The 22,138-nt window shown below is 43.7% G+C and overlaps 1 protein-coding gene across 7 annotated transcripts in view; it reads right to left on the bottom strand.

The window, feature by feature from the left end:
• Window positions 1-22,090, bottom strand: part of KIAA1210 (KIAA1210 ortholog) — a 60,987-nt gene extending 38,897 nt beyond the window's left edge. For 2 of the 7 annotated variants that reach the window (XM_068697584.1, XM_068697575.1), the window contains exon 1: window positions 4,606-4,813. Coding sequence is in view for 3 of the 7 variants with exons in the window: in XM_068697575.1 (XP_068553676.1) it covers window positions 4,606-4,667 (62 nt within the window). In the remaining 4 variants the exon portion in view is untranslated. Of the gene's footprint in view, window positions 1-4,605; window positions 4,814-11,786; window positions 11,999-21,320; window positions 21,434-21,943 lie in introns of those variants that run through there. The other 5 variants (XM_068697576.1, XM_068697583.1, XM_068697577.1 and 2 more) reach the window with 5 other exon arrangements.
• Between the last annotated feature and the right edge of the window lie 48 nt (window positions 22,091-22,138).

Genomic DNA, 22,138 nt, shown 5'->3' with positions numbered 1-22,138 from the left:
AAACCCAACGGACACGGCTGCCTGGAATTCCTCTGCCTACAGCCAGCAAACGCACCGCATCGCAGTGGCTGCTAAAGCAAACACCATCCAGAGAGAAGTGTGAAGAGGAGGAGGAGGACTGGGAGAGGTGGGGTGACTCACTGGCCGTATTAAGCCACAACTGAACTTCTCACACAGAGATGAGTCAAATGGAATGAATCAACAAGCAGAAATAGTTGAGCTTTCTGTTAATAATACAGCACCATTGTACCAACTGTGCACAACCGCCTGCAGTGCCATGGCTCTGCCACCTCCTGACTGCTTTTGCTCACCCTCTCTATTATTCTTGTGTAAGAAAACAGGGCTTCAATCTGTGTGCATTTAATAGCAGGCGTGACACTGAACAAGCCCTGTGAGCTGAAGACAAAACACTCCCAAATGTCCAAACGCCCTCTACATTGCTGTGTACAGGAGCAAGCTCTCAGGCTGCCTCCTGGAAGATTCCCAAGGGATCATGACGCCTGGGGAGTCCTTTCTGCTCAGCACCCCTTCTCTGACTTGGCCCTGGCTGGGAGAGCTCCCCACTTTCCAAAAAGCACCTCCCTTCTGCTCAATGCTTTGCCTCCTGTACTCTCCACAAGCCGTTTCTTGAAACCTGGTATTGCCACCTCTGTCTGCATCCAGGGATTCTCTCTGCACTGGTGAGTTTACTTTGCTGGGCAGGAGCCACCTTTCATAACCAGAAAAAAAAAAAAAAGAAAGAAAAAAAAATGAAAAAATACAACAAACCATTGAAAAACTGTTAACGAGTGATTCTTGCCCTCATCGGGAAATAGCATTAATATAACAATATAACACTAAAGCAGGTAACCACATGCATTTCAGGACCCCAATGTGATCCTGGGAAGTGTTTCACCTCCCCAGGATTCACTGGCTGCTCACAGACCTCCAGAGCATCACAGGACCAGCTCTTGTAGGAGGCTGCTGCCACTGGACACCACGGCTCCCAGGCAGCAGCACTGGGGAAGCTGCGTGGCCTCCTGATGGCTGACAGCCTGGCCGAGCCCAGGCACACGTGGGGATGCCACCACGGATGGAAACAGCCTCGGTGCCTCGCTGTGAGCCCCGTGCCCAAGCACATGTCAAAGAGCCGAGCATCATGGACAGTCCCCGCTGTAACCCTAATGCACTGACGTGGTTCCAAAAAGCGAGAGACGCCGCGGGAGGCGAATGAGCTGCTGACGGAGAAGAGCAGCTCGTAATGGCCTGGAAGTGCCCCGCTCCCCGCAGTGCCAAGTCGTTACTTCAGCAGCACTTGGTGGAGCTTTAAACCGCTTCCAATTCACTTGCTAGTGTCCGAGCCCCAGGAGCAGCTGCTTGCTGCTGATGGGGAACCAGGAGCCTACACAGAAGGAGCCAAGGAGCCTACACAGAAATAAAAGCTGTAGAAGCACACTCTGCACCCTCCACTGTCCTCTGTGAGCCTCTCCAAACAGGCAGACTTAGGGCAAGGGAGTTGGAGGGAAGGGTGCAGGGAACGGAGACCTCAGCTTAGCTGGCTATCGGTCAGGTAGGCAGTGGTGTAATGGCTTTGCAAGAATCCCCACAAACTCCAAAATCTCTTCCTGACACTCAATCTGAACAGGCAACAAACACAGACAGCAACAAAGCAACAGCACCTAATCCAGATAACAAATTTTGCTTGACATTCCTAACGTCATTTTATGTTTGTAACTTCCATCTCAAAGTAAAAATACATTGAAAATGATCCTGATGCATCCCTTGACCAACTGCTTTACCCAAATGCTGAATGTGTTTGCAGCACAGGAGTGCACATCAGTTTTTGTTTTGTTTTTTTTTTTTTTTTTTGACAATTCTGGGCTACAAGAAAGAAATGAAATATGCCACTGGAAGTACAGAGGTTGGCATAGCAGAAGATATTCAAACCGAAATAAGTCCATAATTCTGGGATTGCTTGTGAAAGGCACCATGAAATCTTGAGTGACCACACTAACTCCAGACCAGTTAAACACATTTCCTTATAGTCTGTTACTGAAACCAGCTCTGAGCTGGCACACAAAGCCTTCAGCCAAATACTTTATATAGCTTCTAACACACTATATTTGTCTTTGGAAATTGGCAGTTTGCATTGACCATCACTGAACCTTACTATTCAAGCAACCACATTTTCAGCTTATAACTACATATTTGGCTAGTTTCAAAAGCTGAAAGACAGATATTAACAGATTCTTCTGCAGGCTTTAGAAAACTGCATCACATCTGCCCAGAGCTGACGGATTGTTCTGATACTGGGCTGGGACCAAGCACAATGAAACAAGGATGGGCTACAAGAGCCACAAACTTACTGGAAGAACAATTTAAGATTAACTAGCATCTGCAACCCAACTAAAGAAAAATATTAAAGCAATCTCCAACTTTTATTTCAGTGGATTAAGACCGGTGCTGTGCTGAGGAATTATCTGAGTTTTTTTTGGTTTGTTTTAATGATGTGAGATCTCATAAGGGAGCACTCACGAAGCACAGGGGCAGAACTCACTGCAGAAAGCTCAGACTCAGATAGAAGTCATGGCAGCGTGCAAAGGCAGAGCCTTCACTAGGAAAATATGGGGCTGCAAAGGCAAATGGGACAGCAGCACAGGAGAGAGCTCCCCCAAGCAGCTTTTAAAACAGCCCAGGCACTTCAGCTGGACGCAGCAACCCAAAGCCCTGGCAGGACTCCTTGCCAGTGGCAGTAGCAAGTTTTAAGGCCTGTGCAGAGCTCTGCTGCTTTGGCTAAACCGCTGCTTGTGCCCAAGCTAGTTGTTTAAAACATCCAAGTCATTTCATTCACAAAGCAAACTAACTCCTACAGGTCGAACAACTGTGTGAGGATTTGGGGAAGCCATTCCTGTAACACATCTAACACTGCCCAGAAAGACAAATGCTTTGTGTCAAACTACCCCAAAAATTCATCCAAAATTCATCTCAGGCTCCAAACATCTCTGGTGCTGCAATTAATGTCTTAGGCTCATTTTAACTGCCAATAATCACATCCAAAGCAGCATATAAAATTTGTAAAGACTGTGAAGTATTTATAGTCACACTAATCCACTTGGGAACACATCACAAGGCTGAGACAACAGGATGAGGAACGCAATCTGCATATATACCCAGCATGGAGATCTAACTGAAGAGCAACCAGAAAGAAGAATTTGTTGAAAAAACAAAGCTGTTCTTTAGAAATCAGGTGCATTTCCACCTGAAAAGAAGTGATCATATGTCATATGAAAGAAGTGTCAGCTGCTCATACTTTATAGCCTCTCTCAGCCTTCCAAGTTTATCTTAATTGCATTAGATACTGGAGGATCTGGAGGAAAAACAACATAAATCAAACAACGTAGATTGATTTTGTTGTCAGTTCAAGTGCCGATCCCTCTGCCTTCATCAGGACTAATTCTCAGTCCTTTTGTCCGTTGTGATTGCATCCTCCCTCTTACCTAAGGCAGACTTACTTTCCAAATATTTAGATTCCTCTCATAGACACCATTACAAGTTTCAAAGGAGGAGAAGGGGGATGGAATATGGGATGGAAATTCTAACTGAAATCCAGTAGGAATTGAGTGCCTTCAAAAATACATATTTCTACCAGAGTAATGTGAGACACTGTTGGTACGAGGGATCCAACAGTTAGAAGAAGGAAAAAGAGAAAGACGAAATTGTCAGCTTCACTATTGAACTGGCACTTTTTTCCCCTGCTAACCAAGATTTCATCCATACTTTTTGCTATCATCATTCATATCTTAAGCCTCAAAATACAATTTTGTTTGCTTTTCTCTGTGAATTTGCACTTTCTGTAATCCCATACTGTATGCAAGAATAGAGCCCTCTACAGTCCACTGATGCAAATTATCACCAAAAACCACTGCTCGTTTTTTTGCAGCAGAAAATTTTGTTCCATTCCTTAGCAGAGAGAATATCCAAGGAAAAACAAAAGCTGTCTTGACAGTGGATTAAAGCACAAACACTAACATGCATTGCCCCATCCTCTTCTCCCTTTATAGCTCTCCCACAGAACATGACAGTGAAGCAATCAAAAATATTTACTTTAAATAAAATCAAATCTCTCAATGAGGAGCAATTACAGAGTACACCTCAGGTTGCTTATACAAAAAACTGAGCATATCGAGTTCTCAGAGAGCATTTAATGCCAGATTTCTAGCTGAACATTTTTAAAAGCCAACCTGCATTTCTGTATTTCTCATTATTTGTTCTACATACACAATGTAGCTAATCAATAAAGAAGAGGACGTTTTTCCTTTTGCTATAATGAGACAGTAAAAGGTTCTTAATTTCCTTTTCAGTATTTTGTGTTTGCCACTGGACATACATATATATATATATACACACATATCTGTGAAGGAAAAAAAGCATGACCGATTTTCATCATTTGTTAGTTCAGTTCGAGTTGAATTTTTGCACTTTATACTCCGAATGGCACATCAGTTGCAAGGCACGAGCACCGTGTGCAGTGCTGCTGCTGAAATACAGGAGGGAGGAATTCCCAAGCACCCACTGGAGTCAGCTCGCTGTGGAAAGGTGGAGGGGAGGGCTCAGCATGGCACTTACTTTTTACTTTTCAGGCAACTGTAGAATCCAGCCATGGTCCTTCCCTGGAGGCGTGCGTGCATTTAATTCATCCTTGTGCCGGCACAAGGACTCTGCAGCTTCGTCTCCTGCTCACCAAATGCCCCCCCCTGCACACAAGGAAGGCAGCATGCCGATGCAATTACTAGCCAGATAAAGTTCCTGATCTGAGGCCCTCAGACTCTGCTGAACTGGGTCCAAGGAGGGCTGTGCCTGCTCCATAAATGGTTATGAATTGTTAACTCCCCCTTTTCCTGCCTCCTTCCAGCTCGTGGTAAGCACAGCATCCTAAGTGTAAAATACCACATGGCATTTGATTCTGTCTCCCCACGGGACTAATGAGAGGCTTGGTTGTAATTAGGAGGCGAAGAAGCCCCGAGGACATTGTATCATTGCTGTTATTTTTTAAACAGAGAGGCTACAGAAAGCATTGCAACGTCTCTGAAATAACCACTCAAAACCGCCGGCGTTCTCCAGCACACAAGGGGTGTGCAGGACCTTCCAGAACAGGCATTATCCCATCTCACTGTAAATCACGACCTATTCTAACATGCTACTCTGCACATTAACAGAAGAAAAACCTAAGTCCATGCAATATTGCAAGGTCGGGAGAGAAGCTCTGGAGTTTCAAGTAGCCAGGACACCCCTGTTAGAAAAATACTGCCCTGTGATGCCCCGTGGTGATACATGTAACGTTGGTACTCACTGCTACAACTCAGGAGGTCCTCACCGGGCAGCAAAGGAGAAAACGGCCATGGTTTAATGCTGGGAACACAGCCCTGGGATATCCAAGCCCCAGGACAGCATAGCTGCACCCGTTTCTGGCATCACACCACATTCAGCTCATGTGGCAATCCCCAGGCAGCCAGTGGCCCCGATGAGGTGCAAGCAGAGGTGAGGCACCGCACATCGCGCTGCCCGCAGCAGCCAGGGTGCACCAGTCAGCACCAGTAGTGGTGTCAGCTCCTGGAGCCGCACTGCCTGGAAGGATCTCTGCTCTTGATTTTAAAAAAACACACACACGTGTGCTTGAATGTAGTTAGTTCATAACTCTCATTGCTACAGAAGATTTATGCTGAGTGCTATAAAAGATCAGTAGAAAACCGCATTTATTCTCGGCTAGTAGATAATATTTGAATAGTTGGGTCTGGCAAGCCAGTAAGGAATATTTTACAAGTACTTCGACATCAGGTCCTTTTGCAAATTGAGTAGCAAGGCCAGATCTACAGTGGATTAGTTCTTCTAGAATATTATGAAAAACATTTTAAAACATTTCCCTTAGAAGTTTGAGGACTGCACCTCTGGCATAGAGTCCCAGAACTGCCTCTGCTACAGCAGTTTTCTAATGGTGCAGAACTTCACCATCTCTGAATGGACATCTCCATTTCCTTATTAACACCTGCTATGTAAAGGAAAGCTGTGACACAAATAATAATTGACATCAAGTGCAAGGGCCATCACAAGCAGAAACCAATCATATTCTAGTCTAGCTTTGCACTTAGCAGAAAAGAAAAACCTTCTACAAGCAGCCAACTTCAATGCCATCCACAGAAGAACTGGGAATCAAACCTGACTTCAAGATGTGCCTTCTCTTTGGAAAAGACACAAAACCACAGTTGAAGTTTTATCCAGGTGAGTTTTACTGTCAGCCTGAATTACTGCATTTGTCACAATGGCTCCACACTGAACTCCTCATCCTGAGAGGCAAAGGCTAGCTGGATTGTGTCAATCTCCACTCATCAGAGGAAGTCCAAAGGAAAAAAGTCAAAACCAAGACTGGTTCTAGGGTAACAACCACGAGAACGGAATTCCCAGAGACCCCTGGGGAAGCGTTCTCACTGGCTTGGTGTACAAAACCTTGGATGGAGGACTGCATCTGAAATCTGCCTGCCACTTAGTTCAGAAAACGCTGCCAAAAGAAACTTTAATAGCAAGAAATGAAGGAAACCTCATTGGAAATTCAAGTTTGTATTTAAAAGCAAGAAAGATCAAGTAGCTTTCTAGTGGGAAGGCCCAATCCTAAAGCCAGTGGAAGGATGTAATCCTGATGGCTTTGGAAGAATTTCGTCCTTTTAACTGGTGTAGAATAAGGCCCTCAAGCTTCAAAAGATTCTATTTTTTGCTAACACGAAGCAGATTCCCTGCCTCCTAACCACCTGAGATGGTTTGCGTTCAGAATGTTTCCTTTCAATATTCTTTTGTCTTTCATGTATTTGGTTTTGTCTTGAAGTTACTTGAACATGCAAATCCTCAGCTGTTGGTTTTCATTTAGGTCAAATGTAGTCCTGTTCCCAGGAACTGGCAGTTTCACCACACACATTTAGAAAGATCCTTACTTTCCAAGAAGCACTGGTAAACAGTCATTAAAAATAATTACTCCACCTCGGGATTTAATCCTTTTTGATTCTCTATCTCCATATCAGTCTCCAAGCCACTTCATGGTAGCATTTCTCTGATTTTTCATCACTAGCCCAGCTCCAAATAGCCCCACACCGAGTTTTCTGGGGATAGATCCGAGCTCTTAGATGTCGATAAACATCATGGCCCCAAGTCCAGAGGTAAATCAGTGCAAGTAAGCAGTTATGCGATGCTGATACAGGCCTTACAGCCAAACAGGAGCTGAGCTGCCATTAGCTCCCTGCTTGTTAAGTGCTAAACGAGTGGGCTGCTCTACTGCCAGTTAATTAATTAAAGCTGTTTTCAGCGTGGAAACTAGATGAACACCAAATAACCACAGTATACAGACCTTGGCAAAGCAACGATGGCTCTTTAAAGATAGGAAAGAGAGCAAGTTCAGACATCTGGATGCTGAATCTGATCTGGATTTCCTCTAAAGTTTGTGGCTTGGCTTGACTGAAATGGGCCACTCTGGGCCCACTTTGACTTGAAAATTATGGCCTGTACCCCTTGACTTCTTCACACTCACTGTCATTGCTCTCCCTCCACAGCCCAATATCCTCACCACTCTCTGTTACCACTGTACTTCCAAATCTGCCTCACTTTGTCTTCCAAGTCTGCAGGCAGAGCAAGAGGCCCAGGTGGCAAGCTGCCTGTCCTCGGGGTACCAGCAGGGATGGAAAGGCAGCGGCAGAGCTCCCAGCGCCTGTCAAACTTTCTGGGCTTGTTAGTTCCTCCAGAGGCAAGTCTGAGCAAGGCCCCGCAACCCGATCACTGGGAAACGCTTGCACTAAAATACAGCTCATAAAATCCGCGAGTTACTTGTTTCACGGGCACTTTCACCTGGGCCACTGCAGGAGAGACCTCTTCACAGCAGTTAACCAACAGCAACGAGTAATCCAACAGGGGAAACTCAAACTGAGCTGAAGGTACTGGCCTGTTGCCACAGACACTTCCTACACACATACACGGGGTACACACCCGACAGTAGAGGTGTCAGGAGCTACACACACCACCAGCGATTCAAAATATGTTTCATGTCCATCAGATCTACTGCTTTACTTGCTGCCTCTTGCAGCCAGATCTCCAAAGGCTGACCATGTCCTCGCTTCCCAGCTCTCTGGCAGCAAACACTTCGCACTTCTCAAATGCCCACTTGAAGCTGGCCTGAGTGGAATGAGGACTTGTGTGCAGTGCAAAGCAGCAGGGATGGCCCAGACGTCATGCAGCTGTGAAAATACACAATTCACAAACTGTTTAAACATGGCTGTCAGATAATTGTGTTTTTTTAGCCTATTTTCAGAGAAAGACAGAAGTTTCCTGTGGATTTTTCACCACACAAATGGAATGGAAATCCTACCCGAAACTGATAGGCCATAACATTGCAAATTTCCAGTACATTTTGGGGTCTCTGAATTGACGTCCTCCATCACAAGGCACACTTCGGTTTCCTGGAGTCCCCACAAAAACTCCAGGCCATGGAGCTCTGCACACAGTGCATGAGCCTTTTGCAGCCCTGCCCTTGCAAACTGTGCAGCAGTTCTTGAGCTGGGGCGAGGCATTTGCTAGGAGGAGAGGGGATGGGGCTGGATAAACTTCAGCAGCCCGTTTTGCCTCTTGCCACCATTCCCTGCTACAGCCAGCCCAAGCACCACATGCCCTCCTGCATCCCTCCACACAGCTGGAGCTGTGCAGCTGCACGGTGCCTCCCCTCCTTCCAGGGCAGGGCTGTGAGCTCTCAAAAAAATGATTTTTCAGTTTATTTGTTTAACTCTGAATAAGCAAGCCAATCAGTGTCTGGACACCAAATGAGGCATTTGGGACAAATCCAGCAAAATCCAAGACTAGTTTCCAGTTCTCGTGCCGTTACCATTAAGCAATGAAGGCTAGGTTCATTGAGAACTTTCAGACTAAATGTTATGCTGCACTTGATCATGCCTAAGTATTTCTAAAGCTGTGCCGTTCCAGCTGACCTGCATGTAGAGCATTCCTTCCATTATAACCTGTAATAAATCCTGCACAGAAATCAAACCATAATATTGAAAGCCACTTCATACCGCAATTCTCTTTGCATTTGGCACATGGATTGTTTAACTGTGTGCTAACATAAATGTGACTATCAGGGAACACCTTCCTGAAGCAGAAACAGATTTAGCTTTCTTACAAGTCAGATTCCTGGGCTGGCAAATGGGCCTGGGTTGGGGAGTTTCAGTGAAAACCCTTCAGTAATAAAGAAACAACTGAATATGCATTACTCTAAAAGCTGCACTATCAGAGCTGTAAACAAACCGGGCTGGAATCAAACACAGCACGCTGCAGAAAACAAAGAAATGGAGATAAGAGGATTTCTGCTTCTGAGTTTATACATCCATCTGTGATTAATATTAGGCTTTGACCCCCATTTTCCTCCTATCTCTGAAAGTAGAGTATAGCCAGGGGCCTCTAACTGTGCCCTGTATCAGCTTTTTATTCATGCGTGTGAGCCTGAAGAATTGGCCATGATACTTGCTCTGGAGTCTAATTACTGTATGTTGATCTAATTATGTCTGGTTTTACACTCGGTGTGCAATGCCTGGGATTTGGGGGATTTTTGTTGTCGTTGCTTTTGTTCCCTGCTAGATGTCTTTCTGCAATCTCCTTCAATAAGACGAACAATTCAAAGGAAGCAGCAATACATATAATCTCTTTGATTCTAGCATTTGCTAATTCCGAGTATGAATGGTTTCTAATGGCTTACCACTAGCATGTTATCTTTACCTCTGAGGAAGGAGTGAAGATAAACTTCAGTATGGTGTACCCAGTGCACTACTGATTTCTGAAATATGGCAAAAAAAGATACCAGTATGCTAAATCTGTCTTCTCTAGTCTGTGCCTCCTTTGTGTCCTCACAACCACAAGCTCTTCCTGGATTATCTGGAGATGAAGGTCAGACCATGGGTCATTCCAAAGGTGATTTCCCCTAGATTTGCAGCAGGATCACAAATATAACCTCAGACTTCAGTGTCAGAAAACATCAACTGCCAAACAAATAACACAGAGAAGTGTTTGTTTGACATTTTACAAATTTACAACTGATTTGCATGTAAACATGCCATTATTTATAGAGAAACTAATGGTATCCCTGTATGCATAGACAATATAGCCATGTGCTGCTTCTCATGTATCTGCTTTTTTCCATCCAAGATCATAAATCTCAATTCTAAAATTTTAATGAGTCTGAATGAAAAGCAGATTTTTATTTTTTTGACACAGTGGAAGAGCTTGGTATTTCCTGTGAAAATATGAGCATGGTCAATATTTTATATACGGGGAAACTGTAGTTCTTTTGTCTAAGTTTGGGTAGCACAGAAGCTGAACAAAGGAGCTCTATTTCTACCCGTTCTGGCTTAAGAAAATACCATGTTAAAAAACATTAGGTTCCAACAACACAACTTTTCCTTCTTGGTGTCCAGGCATGCACCAATATGCAAGACCATCTGGAAAGAAACGTGAGCACACTACGTAGCTACAGGCACATGGATCATTGCCTAGTCTAGATGTCGAACGTCAGAGGTAACAGTTACCGAGTCTAAACAAATATCCTGAGACGACTTGAATAAGGAATTGAGTTCTCCACACCCCATTCTTCCCAAATTCCCCTCTAGGGATAGATCCAGTCAATGTCCTTGCAACACTCCAAGCTCCCTTGGAGACAGATTAGACCTACACTGCCAGTAATGTTTGCACTGCGAATAGCAATCAAGTTTAATGACTTCCCATGTATATTAGTTTTGCACTAATGTTGGCCCACGTCTCCAACAGAATTACTCCTGATTTGTTTGCACAGGTATAAGCAAGACGAGAACCAGGGACTCACACATCTGGAAAAATATTCCTAAAACCATCAGCATCCTGAATTTCTATTGCCACCGAAATAAAAATTGAGAAGTGAAGGTCATCTCAGATCCCATCTCCCTGGCTGTCAGCTGGAGTAATAATACGGGAAATCACGGAAGCACAGTTTTGAGGAAAGGGCTGTCTGACTCCGGTGCCTGCAAACACAAGGCTAAAGATAAAATGACCATTAACCTTCAGAGAAGGGCAGTGAGGTCCCAGAACGTCCTGCCTGCAGGCTTTATTGCTCCAAAGGGAAATGAACAGAAAAATACAAGTCAAAACTGCATACTGTTGACATTTAACTCAAATTAGTAGGCAACGGTAACATCTCTTTCTTTGTTAGCTTTCCTTTGTACAAAGGCACGAACGCAGTATCTGTTTCATTTCACAGCCTGCAAAATAAGTAGAACGTATTGAGTAACAACAAATTTACTCCCACCACTTGATATCTGCAAGATTAATCACAAGCACCAGAGCTGTGTCCCTCCGCACAGAACGGAGCGTTACTCCCTGCAGCAGATACATCTGGGAGAACTGAGGCTGAGTAACTCAGTGACTATTCCAGAAGCCATAAACTGCAACTGAACCCAAAGTTCCTGGTGCCTGGAACAGTCTTTTAGAGTCTTTTCCCATCTTCCCTCACTCAATAAGGACAGCCAGAAAGCCCCTACAAGAATAGGCACCCTATAAATATCTAAGATAACTTTAAGTTCACTAGCCAGCCTTCAGCTGTGGGAACTCTTACAGAATCACTGGCATCAAAATGCTGGGTTAAATTAAAAATCGATGGCTCCACCTCACGAGTTGGCCCAGCCTGTCCAGAGCTTTAAAATCATCACATAATAAAATACACCCCATCTTGAGCCAATTTCACCAGAACAGTCCCATACCCCAGCAGAGTCCTTACGCAGCAGTGCGACGCGTCACTCAGATTCAAGTTCGGGGAATCTTTAAATATCCACAGTTTGCTCCCGATGGTCTCTTAAACATGTTGGCACTGGTCCCATCATAATGAGAAGGAGAAAAACAAATCTAATAAATATCTAGACACAGGAAGTATGCTGATTGAAGAAGAAATTTACCTAAAACTGTTGAATAGGCTACAGTTCTGAGTCACTGAGTCACTTAACCACGTGCTTAGGTTGGATCTCTGCTTGGTCCTTCCCACTCCTAAGGGCACGACCACAGGGCTGGGCAACGCGCTGAGCTGATGGGTCCTCTATCACCACAGGACCCACGGGAGCTGAAAAAGCTAGTTAAGAGTCACGAGAAACTGAAGTCCGCTGCTTTAGTGTCTTTGTCCCCTACCAGGGGGACTGGGAAACTCCAGCCCTGTTGCTGGCCTTCAGACATCACATCCCTGAGGTCCGCTGGCATCACTTCACGTGCTGACTCCTGGTTCCCAGACTCCTGCCATTGCAGCAGTTTCCATCCAGTGAAACACCAGCTGACACTGGTACTGAACAGAGCCCAGAGGGCAATACAGCCAATACTGCCCGGTGTGGGACTCCTCGAGCCCTCAAGGGACTCTGCACCGCCTGCAGATGAGCAAGTGTGAAGCTGAAAGCTACGCTTGGTTTGCATTCAGCTACAGTTGCACACAGAAATGCTACGCAAGACCTCCGTTCATTAAGGAATACTTACACATAATGTGAATTACAGACTGGGTAGTATTTAAAAGCTACAAAAGGTTGCTGAGTTAGGTTACGAGATGGAAAATGGCTTTGCACTGCCTTCTCAGTTACAGAATACCAATGTTGTAATATTTTCTCACTGTGGACGAGATTCAGTTTTTAACTGAGGCAGGTACAGCAGTAATGGGATCTGGATTTTTCTCCTACATTGTGCAAAGTTCTTTCACTGCAAATTCATATGTAATTGCTAAATATAATAAGATGTTAATAAAAATAATAATATTAAAAAAAATCCTATGGGAATGTCATTGAATGTTGTCAGCAACTACTGCTAAAAATGTTAATATGCTGAAGCTTTTGTTCTGATCAGAGGCTGTCAAAAAACAGCAAATACATCAGCTCTGAAGAGTCCCAGATACACTACATGTGTAATGCCCCTTTCACCACAACTACACCACCTCCAAAATCTGACCAGTTTCTCCTTTGGAGGACGGAGGCCACACGACTGCTGATGCTGCGCAGCTCATGGTAGAGCCAAAGCTTTTACACCTCTGATAACTGCAGAACGAAGAGCAGCAGTGATGGCCACAGGTGGAGGGCCAGCAGAGAAGAAATGTAATCGCCAGAATCAGAGCACTTGCATTTCTCATATTCCTTTTGTTTCTCTTTTTCACTTCCACAAAAACTGTGGTGACATTGTTTATAACACAGTTTCTTCAGGCTCATTACAATAATCAAGGCTGGCTCACTCCCTTTTTTCTCTTCCCTTCTATTTAACATGGTTTTACACTGCTCTTCATTAAAAAGATAACATAAATCCATTTGCATAGTCTAGGAGCTTAACAAATCAACTAAAGCAAGAACTTCTGAGATAAATGATAGACTTTCCTTGATTCAGATTTCTTGCTCTAAGCTGATTTATTTTAAGAATCTTAATATTTTAATATATTTTCTTGTACAATGAGATAGCATTTTTAATTATTGCAGAATCCACAGCTTTAGGAGTTTAACACTCATTAAATCTTCTCTTCAGACATCACAGTAGCAACAAAGTGATAACGTACAAAAGCTAGATCCTCAAAGAGAAAAGGAGCATTAAAAAAAAAAAAATCACTGCTTGAAGAAGTACATGCTAGTAGTTAACAATACGTACAGAAACAGCCTCACGTGCTTCTGCTCACGGTATCATTAGTGCTCTTGAGCTCTTAAGAGGAAGCAAATACATTGCGGTTTTGAAATGTGCTCTGACGCGGAATAACCACATGCTAAGTCTCTTTCAAAGGACCAAAATCTTTAAAACTTAAAAGCTCTATGCATCTGTAAATATGGTCTTTCATAATATATCTGCAAAGAATGAATGAAGAATTTTGAAAAGAACTGCCATCCCGACGGCACGCAGAGCTGTGCTGAAATGGCACCTCCAGGTGGCTGCTTTCCCAATGCACAGGAGGCTTTCCATGCCTGTTCTCTACTAACACCAGGTTCCTATCTCCCTTTTTTAAATACGATTTAAAGAGTTAGTTATATACATCCACAACCTCCCCATGAGGAGCTAAATCATTTCCTGGCAGACTCAAACAAAACATATAGCTTGAAAAAGACAAAAGCAAGGAAGCACGCTCATACACACTCCCAGCTTGTAGCATGTTCCTGGATAATTACACCATATATATGGGACTACAGTTGAAATTTACAGAGAAGCTCATGGACCATTTCTCAAATGCCATGCCAACCACACAGTTAGCTTTCTTTCCCTCACGCTTTCACTTCTTTCCACTGCGGTAATATGAAGTGTGCCACACAAAAAAGCAGAGGGCAAATTCAGAACTCAGAAACCCTGGCCCTGCTTTGACAGAAAGCAGGTTGAGAAATGCCTCTTTTGTAAACCTTCCCCTGCCCGTCATTACCAGTGCTTAGGAATATACAAAGAGCTCCTTGAACCGGAGGGATAGGTTTTATCCTGACAGGTGAGGGAGAGCTTCAGACCCCTGTTATCTGCCTGCGAGTCAGCAGCAGGCCTGGGAAAAGATGCTGGTTTGCCAAGTACCGTGGGCTAGGGTGAGGCAAACATCCCCAGATCGCACGGTATGGGCTACAACTCTAAATAAGCTAGGAACTATTATTATTATATATAAAAAAAAAAAAGCCTTGGCACTCAAAAGAACAAATATGGGCAAGGAATCAGCTAAACTGCAGCAGCCTGAATGCCTTTGGTGCTGGCAGGTGTCCTTCCCGCTTACCCTACTGGAACACAAAGCTGCTCCTGCAACGGGTAAACTGGGAGAAAGGAAAAGACACACTCGACTGCAAACTACTGTAATATTTTCTGGCTAATTATAGGGATTATATTTAACAGATTTCTGTGAATGATAACAGCCTTGTCTTATTTGTAAGCATCAGTTGAATTTAAGAGCTGTATGTTCAGCAGGAAGAAGAAACGGCTGGAAGAGCAGACGAAAATCCAAAGAATGGCAGTGAAAGCACAAGAGGCTGTCTAACTCCTTGACATACCATTTTGCTGACGTTAGCCCTAGCGAGGGCATCAAAGTTGTAAGCAAAATAAAAGTATGTGCACTAACCTCTGTTTTCCCCCACAGCCTTTTACGGAGCAGTTTAGAGGGGAGCTGTGAAATAAGATCCTCGTTACTCCCTACAGTTTTAAGAGCTTACAGTAGGACAGCCACCCCAAATTCAACACTCCTGAGTCAGCACAACTAGGCAGTGACTTAAACAATTGGGTATTTTGAAAATAACATTTGGTATTTCAATTTCTGAGTCACTACAGGTCTTGCTTTCAAGCTCTGTGGCTGTGTGCACATCTTGGCAGTTCTGCCTGGTCAGAAGAAGGCTTAGAGTCTTGCATGACCATTTGGCTGTGTGAGCTATGACCTGAGGAGTTCTCATGAGATTTACAGGGAAACTGCAGTAGTTTGCAACCAGGAGGGAGGAACATTAGTTAAAACAATCCTTGTTAATACCACCAGCTACAAATCTCAGAGTCTGCTGCTCGCCAAAGCGGTGGTTTCAAGTTCCAACCTGTAGCACTCCTTCTATTGCACGTACGAGCTGTCAACCAAAGATACAGAGATAAGCCTCTCCAGATGGAGAGCAATTTATGTAGCTTTATGCTTAAACTACACAATAGACCAAGCTTAAACTGGCAGCAGAACTGGCGGTTTTCTAGAAACTTATCAGAGGGAATGCCAGGGGGATTGGAGTGCATTTCCATTAAAACCAAAGTCAAGTAACAAAATCTCACACAACGTTTTTGAATTAATTTAGAAGAAACTGATGAAATTCAAATGGCATCTCTGCTTGTGGCATTGGCATTGCTTTTGCAAGCTATTTTAGACTTTAAGAGGATGTGTATGCATCTGTGTGCGCATGACTCAACACGATGCTGGTGGCATTCCAATAAAGTCAAGCCACTGCTGCTCGAGTCTGGGCCATATCCAGAGCTCATTAGGATCGGCAAGAGTCTTTCCACCAAGTTCAGCCCCTCGTATCATCGCCCAGGCTTGCGGTCTGAGGTACAGCAGGCACTGCAGTCACGCCGCTCTGCCCCCTGCGTGACTTACAACACAGCAGGGCATTTATGTTATATAACTAAAGATATTGAGACCAACCACACTGCACACACATCAGGATTATTGAAAATCCTCAGGATAAATAAATAAATAAATAAATAAATAAATCACTCCCTGGTTTGCTGAACCCATGTGTAGTTTCTCTTTGTTTGTACAGAAAGAGTTCATGTCAATAAATACATATATATGAAGGAATCTCTAACATACTTCAACAGTAGCAGATACAGTAATCTTTCTGGTCAAAGTCATAGTGGGTTTTAGCAGTAAGGATTAAAGATGTGTTTGTTGGTATTAAACATACTAGGTTCTCTCCCACCTACACAAAGTATTGTTCATTTTGCACATATTTTCCCAGCTGTTAAACAATAAGCAACATCCAGTATTTGCACGTGCACATAGTGCATTCTTTTGAAACATTCTACATAACCATGGGACTCTAAACAAATTTATTTAGATTCTAAACAAATGAGCCTAAATGGGTCTTTGGATCAAGCACGATTTCTCATTTCTTCTTTGACTGTCCCACATCTTTTTCTAGTAAAAGAAAACATAGTTGTGCTTTTGTCTGCAGCACACTCTCTGACCAGTAAATTAAACCACATTTCCAGCACAGAGAAATGTTAACTGTGTCAAAGAAGCCAATGCCAGTAAAACTTCTTAAGTTGCAAAACTTAACTTTGCGGGATAAGTCTGTGTTTACCGGCTCCCAGAAAGACTTAAGAAAAGTCTATAGAAGTTACTGCTTCCCAAATGCCTGAATACAGCCAAAATCCTGTGCTGTGGGTTCCAAAGGACAAATAGTTTTGAGTCATCAGATCTGCGCTGGGCATACCTCCATCTTTTTTGTCACAGGAATCTGAGACATTTCAGAGAACTTCCATCAGATCTCTGATGGAAACACAAGCAGAGAACCTAAGTGGAAAGGTATTCCAACCCACAATGATTTTAGAAAACTAAGAAATTTAATTTGGGTTCATGTAAAATCTAAATAACTTGGCTTTGCATAGCAGAAAAAGCATGTAGTATACATACAGAGCTGCATAAATTTGCAGTTTTATTTGGTTTATAACAGAAAGAGTCAGGTATATTTGTATTTCTCATCGTAAAATGTATCTGCAAAGATGCAGGAGTCCTAATTATCATTTAATATATTGCGTGAGAGAAAAACAAATAGAAAACTCGCTTTCATGAAGCTGTTAATAACCGATAATGCCACTAGACTTTCTTTGCTAAGACTGTTTAAAAGGGTCCCACTGGTATACTTCAGGTTATCTGTAACCTAATTCTGTTTCCACCAAAAAGACAACACAAAGTCACCCACAGTGACCGTAACCCCAAGTGGATCAGAATGCATGTTCTAGGCCACCTCCTTCCACTTCTTCAATCCTCTACACCTTGGCTGTAATTACTAAAAACCTGTCTCAATCTGCATCAGAGGAGTTCTGCTAATGGCGGGGGTCCAGCAGAGGAGCCCGCTCACTCAGAGATCACTGCAGGACATGGCACAAGGACACAGCACAGCGACTGGAAGGGGAAGGAACAGTTTTGAACAGCTCTACCAAGAAAACATTTGGACCAAATGGTAGAAAAGCCTGGAGGTTGTTTGCAGGGGCCTTTGCATACTCCTTGCTCATACCTCGATGAAAACGCTCGTTACCTTGATGAAAACACTTGCCCTTACCTGAGCCACTCCTACAAGCACAAGAACTGTATCTCAGAGGAAATTCATCAGAGCTGCTGTGTGGTTAAGGCTTCACTCCTGCACACAGCTGTTAGTGAGATCATGCTCTTACACCACGGCCTGTATGAGCAAACCAAGCACAAAGGAAGTGACACCGTGGCCCTTTCCAGCCTGCTATGGATTTGACGCCCACGATGCTCCCTCTGCCGCTCTTCTCCTGCCACCGCCACAAACTGGCTCCAAAGAAAAAGAGACAGGGTGGGAACAAAGGGAAAGCTTCCCTACCGTGTGTTGAAAACTGGGTTCCACTGGATGGCTGCTTGGCAAGCTAACTGCACGTGCAAACCAGGCATGACTGAACTGCCTTCAACCATTTAATCAAATCAGAAAACCAGAGATAAAACCATGTGTGCAACAGACAGAAACCTGGCTTGTACCTGGAAGTGTGTCTAATCAAACTAGCTGATTTTGGAAAAAAAGCAAGTGATATTCCTTCCACATGTCTGTCTTGCTACTGCTGCCGCCTTCTTTTTACTCAGCATCCCCATCTTGTCTCATCTTGTCTGTGCTGCTGTGGATTTGGCCACCTAACTAATGGGGGGAAAACAAAGGTAGCCAAAGCACCCTCCTTTGTACTCAACTGGGGGTCTTAGAAGCAGATTTCAGCTACAGAGAAATGCCACTCACACTGAGCCCATCTTGTTGCATTTCCATTACTAAAATGCTGCAAGCTTACACCTAGAAAACTCTGCCATCCTGGTTTATTGATACTTCCCTTCTTCTAACCACTAAGTCTATTAATGCTGTAGTTGGTTGTCAATTCAGTTTGAAACAGACTGGCCTGCTCTGTAGCAGAGGTGGCACGCCAGCAGAGTGGCAGAGGAATAACTGGTCCTACTCCAGGGATATAATGGCACAAGCAGAGACAGCTCGTGCACTCAGAAATGCTAAGCAAATGTCTCGTGTAAGCAAAACGTGGGCCTTGTGAAGGACCTGTGTACATAAAATGGGTATCAGTGCCCTACCTGACACCAATGGGGCAGAGAGAATAACAGTTCCCACTCCCTCTGAGAAACAGCACTACTGATTCGACTCATTCTGTGAATGGCTGTTTCCTTCATGTCATCCAGTCATTTCTGTTATTTTTGATAAAAAAAAAAAAAAAAAAAAAAAAAAAAACACTCCTGGCTCATCGGACCTCTAAGCGAATCCAAGGAGTTATTTTGAGGAAGCCAGGGATTTTATTTACTGTCTGTCAATCAGCGTGCTTCCTAGGGAGACTGTTACACTGCAAGAATCATACAGACTTGATTTTTTTTGTTGTCCCTGCCCCTTCCAGAAGTATCTCCAGCTTGTCCAGATTGTTTTTGGCATCTGCTGCCTTTCAAAAAAGGAGACCAAACCGAGAGCTCTCACCTGGACCTTCTCGTACAGTTAAAGGGCAGTGAGACTTCTCCCCCACATCCTGGTGCGGTTGCTATACAAAGCGAGCCTTCTTGTCACGGTGACCGTCGGTCCTTTTCGGCATGACTGAGCCAGAAGGCACAGCCCTGGCAGCCCGACAAGTGAGCACAGGGCTGGTGATGCTACAGGGGAAGGATTCGAGTTGCAAGCTCACATCAGTATATTTCTGAAGAAAGAAATTCTCCAGCAGGCTTCTTCCTCTGAGCAGTCCATGCCTTTCCAACACACTTTTGAGGCTTTTTCTAGAACTTGGTAAATAAAAATCTCATCTGGAGCTGTTTTATGCTGCAGATGTCTAGCCATGTATCGCTAGGATCTTGAGAGCCTTCAGCACACTGTCATTCTCACAGTGCAGGGTTCTTTCTTCTAGCACTTAGCTGGATGGCAAGGAACACAGCTAGACAGTCAGAAGATGCAACTGAAATAATAAACAGTAATGTGACAGAGATGGATATTTAATAAAATAAAAAGCGCAGCAGAAAGACAGTCTGTGCTTTTGATCTGAGGACTAGACATAATTCAGGACATTCCTAGGCCAGGTGCCTGCTCTCTGTACCTGGAACAGACCCACTCCAGCAACAGCTTAATACAACGTCTGCTGCCAACATTAAAAGCATGTTTGGCCTGCAGGAGCTCTGCAGATTAGGGAGGGGTTCTGTTTTCTTGGCATAGGTTGGCACTAGTCAGTAGAAGAAGAGTGAGATACCAGCCTGGCAGCAGCGGTCCCCATATCATCTGCCAAGGTAAAGGGTATCATAGGGAACCCAGACAAAGCACGCTTTGTTTAGAAGCACAAAATATGCTCTAAAAGATTCATTACATATATCAGACAGTTTCTAAAGCAAAAACAGAGCAGTAAGAAGAATGCTGAGGTGCTGAGGTAGAGCTAATTTTGCTTTATCTCTAACAAATTTATACTGCTTAACAAACAAACAAACAAAAAGGAATACTTAAAAACTGTTTAGTTTACTTGTTTACTTTGATTTTTAAGGATATGAAAGTTATAAGTTCCAATGCTGTTTTCTTCAGTAAAGACAAAGAGAACTGCTCAGAACCACTTTATCACCCCATCTCATGGATGTTGTTAACAGAATGGTTTCAAGGAGGGAACTATTGTTTTCTACAGAAAGGTAAGAAAAAAATGCGTGGGGGCATAGCTAATGCCTGCGGTATTTAACTGGAGCTGGGGCCAACTCAGTTCTGACTTGAACCTCAGCTCCACTGAAATGTACTGCCAAATAAATGTGCTAGCAAGAAATGCATAACAAAGGCCCTGTGAATGTAGATAATTCTAAGTGATGTATCATAACTTTTTTATGTCCATTTATTTCTAAATACCTGTTCTTTTTTTTTTCCCAAATAACATGCATTTTGAGGTATATGAATATTTTGGGATATGCTAGAAGCTTTAAAAAAAAAAAAAAAAAAAAAAAAAAAAACAAACAACAAAAACACCTTGAAATCGGGCAACTTAATTTGCAGTACCAGTGCTCGTGTGGAAGATAACTTGAGATCCTATCAATCTTGGCAGCATTTCCTGGCTCTCCTTTATCTAAGAATGAATTGTCCTCGCGTGGTTTCTCTAGGATACTAGGCATTCTCCCTCCCTTCAGTGCCTGGTTCATGGTCAAATTCAGGGTTGGTGTTGCTTTGGAGTTTGGGTTTCTCCTCTGTCTTCAATAAAATGTAAGCAATGAAAGAAAAATCTCCACATAAATTTCTGTTTCCATATCTATTCCTCTAACGTTTAAAAATCAACGTGACAAAATCTAATAGCTTTGTATCGATGCTGACTAGAATTAAGTCCCAGTTAGGTAATACAGCTCCTACTTTTAATAATTCTAAAGTTTAGAATTTATCTGGTATCCTAAGTAGGATCAAAATCCAGACTTGCCTTATTACCAACTACAAATTTCAGTCACCAGATCCACGAAACAAGGAGTTTTTCAAGTTAAACAGTGGCTGGAAGCAAAAGTCAGCATATACCAAGGCCCAAGTGCTGATCAATAAAACAGGGAGCTTCCCAAATCAGACAGCAGGTGGAACCAAACACCATACCTTGCAACGGCAGAGCCAAGATGTTTAAAGATTGTAGAACTGAGAGGTCTGGGGTGCATCCCAAAGGCAAAACCCTTCAACAGCAGGCCTGGCAGCACACAGGGTTAAAATTCCTGACAATTAGGAAATAAATAAAATGGATTTTTTTTAATTATTGTACTTAACTAAATGTCCAAATGATAGGTTCCTGTTAAAATATCCTTCATCCACTGAAGCATTTATCTGAACCACCTGCCAAGCTACAAGGTTAGCACACTGCATCTCCTCTGAGTGATCTTACTGATTGTGCAGGGGGAATAACGACACTCTGACTGGACATTTATTCATATTCGTTAAAAATGGTGGTAAGGACACACTTTATGGAGAGAAATACACAGAATTTCACTTTTACAGAGACAAATACTCCAAAAATTGCTTTTGTTTTTCCACAGCGGGTACTCAGGACGGGGTGACACCAACGAGCCGCTCCACACGACCACCACATAAACCAGAGGGAGATGTCAGCGCTTCCTTCACCTTAAGCTTTCCTCAACCAAAATTTCCCCTGAGAAGAAGCCTGAACAAAGCAGCCTACGGCCGGCCACGTTCTAAGAAGCACCTGTGCTGTAAAACCACCACAGTACCTCAGGAGCTGCCGCCGGAGGGCTGGAGCCATTACCTGCCGGGCACAGCCCCCGGAGCGCGGCCGTCTCCTCACGGTTGCCGCCTCGGGGCGGGCTGTGCAGCTCCTGAGGCGGGTCGCGGGGCTCCTGAGGCGGGGCAGCCGCCATCACGGCGCCCCCTGCCGCCTCTCTCCGGCTTCCACCGCCCCTCGCCTT

Source organism: Anas acuta, chromosome 13 (genome assembly GCF_963932015.1).
Source record: "Anas acuta chromosome 13, bAnaAcu1.1, whole genome shotgun sequence".
Taxonomy (NCBI): Eukaryota; Metazoa; Chordata; class Aves; order Anseriformes; family Anatidae; genus Anas; species Anas acuta.
Note: the sequence above shows the minus strand (reverse complement) of the source record. Positions and strands in the feature narration are given on the sequence as shown.